The sequence below is a fragment of the Opisthorchis viverrini genome (genome assembly GCF_000715545.1).
Source record: "Opisthorchis viverrini unplaced genomic scaffold opera_v5_196, whole genome shotgun sequence".
NCBI lineage: Eukaryota > Metazoa > Platyhelminthes > Trematoda > Opisthorchiida > Opisthorchiidae > Opisthorchis > Opisthorchis viverrini.
The window spans coordinates 525,307-530,849 of NW_008751851.1; the positions used below are offsets into that span (position 1 = coordinate 525,307).

The 5,543-nt window shown below is 46.2% G+C and overlaps 1 protein-coding gene across 1 annotated transcript; it reads left to right on the forward strand.

The window, feature by feature from the left end:
• Nucleotides 1-3,514: 3,514 nt before the first annotated feature.
• T265_07961 (hypothetical protein) lies at nucleotides 3,515-5,543 on the forward strand (the record flags this gene model as incomplete). The annotated part of the gene is made up of 2 exons (XM_009173632.1): nucleotides 3,515-3,663; nucleotides 5,040-5,543. 2 exons carry the CDS (start codon nucleotides 3,598-3,600, stop codon nucleotides 5,541-5,543), a joined length of 570 nt encoding a protein of 189 aa, XP_009171896.1.

Below are 5,543 nucleotides of genomic sequence, written 5' to 3' on the forward strand. Positions count from 1 at the left end.
GTAATATAAATATATCGTGATGTAGTTCAGCCGTAACACCCTTTCGGTGCTTAGCTGCCTTACCACCCAAAGGAAGCACGAGGGCCGGGATACTGCCAGGTTACCCAGGCCTAGATAGGGGAAGTCGAGAGACGGAGTTCTATTTTGAACCGCGGACCTTCCGGTCGGTAAATTCGCGCCCCAACCACAGCCATCTCGCCCCGAAGAACAGCTCGACTGGTCTCCAACGCAAACGCTGAAATAAACTAGCTGGCCTGAATGGAAGACCGACACTAGTCCGCCATCTACAATCGAAATCTGGCGTGAGATATCAATCCTCAAGTGCGACAAGGCTTCTGCTGCGGTTAGCTTACACCCCGCATTCTTCTGAGAAAGTAGTGAGTTCCTGGTGAACAATCTGACAACCATACTTCAGAAGATTTGGGACGAAAACTATACTGGTCGGGTGCAGCTCCTCGACCGTCATCCCAGTTTTCAAAGGGGGGCGCAAGAACGTCACGTAAAAACCGTTGTGGCGCCAGCCTGGTATGTGTCGCATCTAAGGTGCTGTCTGGTATTTCGCTCAAGTTTGTTGGTTATAGGAAGACCGTATCGATCGTCAGAAACTTTGGCGGTGTCTGGCGATCTAAGGTGTCCCTTCCAGTTTTATACCTCTAATGAGAGCTCTCTACATGAACTCCTGTGAGCGCGTGTGACTATATGGCAAGCTTTCGCCTGAGTTCACCGTACCCAGTAGTGTAAGACATGACTGCCTACTCTCACCTTTCCTATTCAACTGTGTCATTAATGTGCTGCTTGAAATTTCTCTCTGTCTCTGAAATACATCCGGGATGTGCGCTCACAGACGACCAGTATGCAGACGATAATACTCTTCTTGGTTCAGATGCTTCAAAAATGCAAACAATTTTAAATGGCAAGATGGCCCGGTGGTTAGAGAGCTAATTTACTGACCAAAAGGTTCCTGGTTCGAACACAATCGAAACCCTGCTCTTGCATAGGTTTGAGTAACCTGGTGGGTTCTCAGTCCTCGTACTTCCTTGGGGTGATATGGCAGCTAGATACCGGAAATCCGTTACGGCTGAACGGTTGTCACTATTTTTGTTGTAATTATTGAAGGAAAAGCGCTACTTTGCGAAATGCCCATATCAACCAATACATACATAATAGTATCATCAGTTTCACGAAAGAACCGAGCTGTTGCGACAGTAAAAGTAAAAATCCACGGCCGAGTGGCGGTGACTTTTCGCCCACGCCCAGGTCGAGAAAGGCGGACTTCTTTTAAGCCACCCTTTCTTTCTCAAAGTTGAGATGGATCAGTGGTTAGAGCGCGAATTTACCGACCGGACGGTCCGTGGTTCGAACCTGACCTCCGTTTCTCGAGTTCCACTGCCTGGGCAACCTGGCAGTATCCCGACCCTCGTGCTTTCTTTGGGTGGTATGGCAGATATGCACCGAAAGGGTTTTACAGCTGAACGATTTTTTAAATTTTTTCCCAAAGCTGACACTGCTTCCATGGTTGAGTGAACCGCAATAGGCTGTCCGGAGTACCCGCTAAACGGACGCTTATTAGTGACCATAGTAAGCGTTCAGCTGTAGCACCCTCTCGGTGCCTAGCTGCCATGCCACCCGAAGGAAGCACCAGGGCTGGGATACTGCCAGGTTGCCCAAGTCGAGAGGCGGATGTCGGATTCGAACCACGGACTTTCCGGTCAGTAAATTCGCGCTCTTATCACTTGGGCCATCTCGCCCCCTAGTGACCATAGTAACCGCATAGTTGTCCTTGGATCGGACAGTAACATGGCCGTTATACGGTTGGAGATACACCGGGGGTAGTTGTTGTATACCCCACTTGTTAAGGTGAGGACTGTTTATATGCTGTCTCCAAATTCTTCGCTTCGCCTCTGAAACAGTTTGTGGACTTCGCCCAAGTGATCGCTGATGACTGAGTTGACTGGATTCCAATCATGCTCTCAATGATGTGTGTCATTAGAAGTGGATTTATAGCTGAAGTCAGCGACCAGAGCTCTTGAGCACTCTTGCTTGCAGATATTCAGTAATTGCCTCGCGAAGGTTTTGCTTTTTGTGAGAACAGAGCTTCAAGTATGTGAATATCGTGTTCAGGTGTTATACATGACACAAATTTGAGGACGGTGATGCGCAAGCGATTAACCGGGAGCCCTGATGGGATCATGTGATTATATGTTCCGGATAATGAGTGCATATAGTGGAAAATGTTGGTGGCTCAGGTAGCTTGTGTGCTGCCCGGTCCAGTGGAAAAAACTAAGGATCATGAGTGAATATATACGTATGTGTCCTTACAGCATGCTGTGAGTACGATGCGATAGCGTTGTTTCATGAAGTTGTGCTGATGGGGATACAGTCAGCAGGACCAAACATAAGCGGGATGACTAGAACCATTATCTAAGATCTTTGTTTCAACTGCGTGAACTCAAGATAGTCTTACTTCGCATTAGGTGACATGAGGTGTCCAGCTTTTAGGGGGTACACACCCGCATATTTTTATGTCGTCTGTGGCTTGTAGCACCTCTAAATTGGATATCTATCAACCAGAAAGCATTCGTTTAGGATTGTAAATGAATTTGATGGTATATTAGGGGTGGTGTTTCGAAATGTTACCCAGGCCGACGAAAGCGTCACAGTCCAAGGGAGCAGCGGTGATAAGTTTTAAAACTAAGGATGTTTTGGAAGAAAGTAGGAATACAAATGTCCATTTAGAAGCAATCCTGTTGGCAGTTTTGATGACTTTGGGGGACTAGGTAAGGATGTTAGCTTTATTTCCATTTGCTTACTAACCGGAATATAATGCTTCCCGAACACAGCCTCCAATGCATCATCTTTTAAGAGCCAATCCTGATACTGCGAGGGTGACATCACCAGAAGTCCACCTTCTACTTCAAATTTTCACTTGAAGTATCTACATGAAAGTCCCCTGAAATGAGAGGTTCAAACCTCGTGACGCCTATCCTCTGATGCTGTGTGAAGTGAACTGGAGTGTGATATTCATACAATGATGCCGAAAACGAACGACTCCAATCAGGTGGATAACTACACTAGACCAAGTTTCATAATCCCACATACCACAGTGGTTAAGGCGCGAGCTCAATGACCGTAATGTCCGTGTTTCGAACCCGACCTTTGCCTCTCGACTTCCCCTGTCTACTTGAGCAACGGTATCCCAGCTCTCTTCCTTCCTTCGGGTGGCATGGCAGTTAGGCACCGAAAGGGTGCTACGGCTGAACGATTTCTTTTCTTTGCTTTTCACGTAAGTTGGGCTCATCATCATCAGAGGCTCCAACATTGCTACGTTATAGGACCTACCATTGATATTCATTTGGTACTTGGTACCATTGGTATGATTTGCACCATCAACGGCAAGAAGGCCTCGTGTTTTTTGCCGTTCCAAATTTACAGTAAATAGTAAAGCTGGACAGTCGTAAATTTCTCCATGGAGTGCACTTTTCTCATTCAATTAACTTGCTCCTATCTTTTTCAGCGCTTACCAGGTCGTTCTCACAAACCAAAGGGGCCTCAGTGGCATCAATTAATTATACCCATGCAAACATAGTCCTGCCCGTAATGGCCAATATTCCTCAAACACTTCCACGTCGTGAGACAAGATTGTCACCCACTTCAATCCAGGAAGTAAGTGCGTTTGAAAAGGACACTAGCAACTTTTCGAGCTCTAGACAGTTCAGTATTCAGGCGAGAACTTACTGACCAGAAGATTCGTGTTTTGAACGCAACCGAGGCATCTCGATTGCTCCTGTATAGACTTGGGCAACCTGGCAGTACCTCAGCCCTCCTACTCCCATCGGATAGCGTAGCAGTAGGACACCGAAGGGATGTTGCAACTGAACTACTGTTATTATTATCTCATATTGTAATCATTGGCTTTTCCTCTGAGCTGGACAATTCGGTTGCCCCAGTTTTCATGATGTCATCATGGGTTGATATAGAGTCTACTCACCCAGGTTAATCTGGACTGCCCATTGGTCATTTGGCTGAGCATTCCCGTCGTCTTGTTGATTGATCTATCTCAATAAATGAATTTCTCCAGACTCCCCTATATCGAGTTATTACTGCACGTTGTAGAACTGTTATCTTCTCATCTTAGCTCGGCACGTTTTGTCACTATCTTCCCTAACTGCTTTAAACCCCACCTTTATACAAAAGCCGAGTTAACACCCATCTCAATCCTCATTTTAAGTTTTGCTATTATAAACGTGGTTTTATGTTGTATTGAAGGGAATCTCTGAGAATGTGTCCTGCCTTATGCAATCCACATCAATATAATGAAGAATTGGTGCTGTTCCGGACTTAGAGCAGGTTCGAGAGTCTCGTGTCAACCAACCAGGTGCGAGTTAAGCTCAAAGATCTTAGACTTCATCGGTTTTTGACCGAATGAGCTAGCGGTCAGCTGTAAATCTGCGCCGTTTAAGTACCGGTGGGGAGAATGCAAGGTGATCACCCTAGATATACATCTTGTGCACTAATATCGAGACGTTGAATCACAATCCATCTGCTAAACACTATCTGTCTCGCTTATAACCACCGTTCTACAACAGCTCTTGGTTCAACACTTGCTGGCGAAACATTCCTGTCAAACCGTGTGTTCACTACGATTTTTGGCTGTTTTGTAAACTGTTCCCAAAACTCATTGTTCTTCAACCTGCATCCAATAACACTTCTTTTTTTGATTTTTGATTGAGAAAAAAAAACAGAAATACACTGTGCTTTCACAACATTACTTATTGTGGCTCGTCTACCGAAGGGTCATGATCAATAGGCAAGTACTACGTACTGTTCTTCCGTTTTTTGTCATTAAAAAACGTTGATTCCTGTAATGTGGATTGAAGCCGACGTATGAGGTTTTGGGGTATTTATTGAGGTGGGGTTTGTAGCTATGTAGCGGGTAGTGTTTGTTCGTATTATACCCTATTATCGTCTATTTATCCAAATTTTTGTGACCTGTTCTGTTTCAGATGCTCGATGAGAATGTCCGACTAATCCACAGCCTCATGGCACACCAGAGGTGTGGCGCAGTAAAGGAGGCCTCAGAATTACAACAGATCCTCCATCGAAACCTTATCTATCTGGCTACGATTGCTGATCGGACCGCTGTTCATGCCAATCCCAATGGACAGCAGATGCCCCAACAGACAGTGCCTCCAGGTCCCGTACCGGTCCCAGTGCCATCCTCCACTGCACCGTCCCATGCTCCTCCTATGGGAGTCCCTGGAGTCAGTGCATCTCAGTCAGCAAGTCCTCAGCAAGTCTCGGTTTCCACCTATCCCCATGTTCCGGAACGATGTGCAGCTAATTCGTACCCTCCCCAGATGACCCCATCTAGCGGTCCTTGTACGATCTCTCAGGACAATGGGTCAGGTTACCCGCCATCGATGGCTGGTATGACGCAACCCGTGATGATGAATCTTCCTCCACAACATTTCCAGCAAGGCCAATCAGAACAGCTACCGAACGGCACTGATACACTCAAGAAAGAATCTGAGGGGAACTTGTAA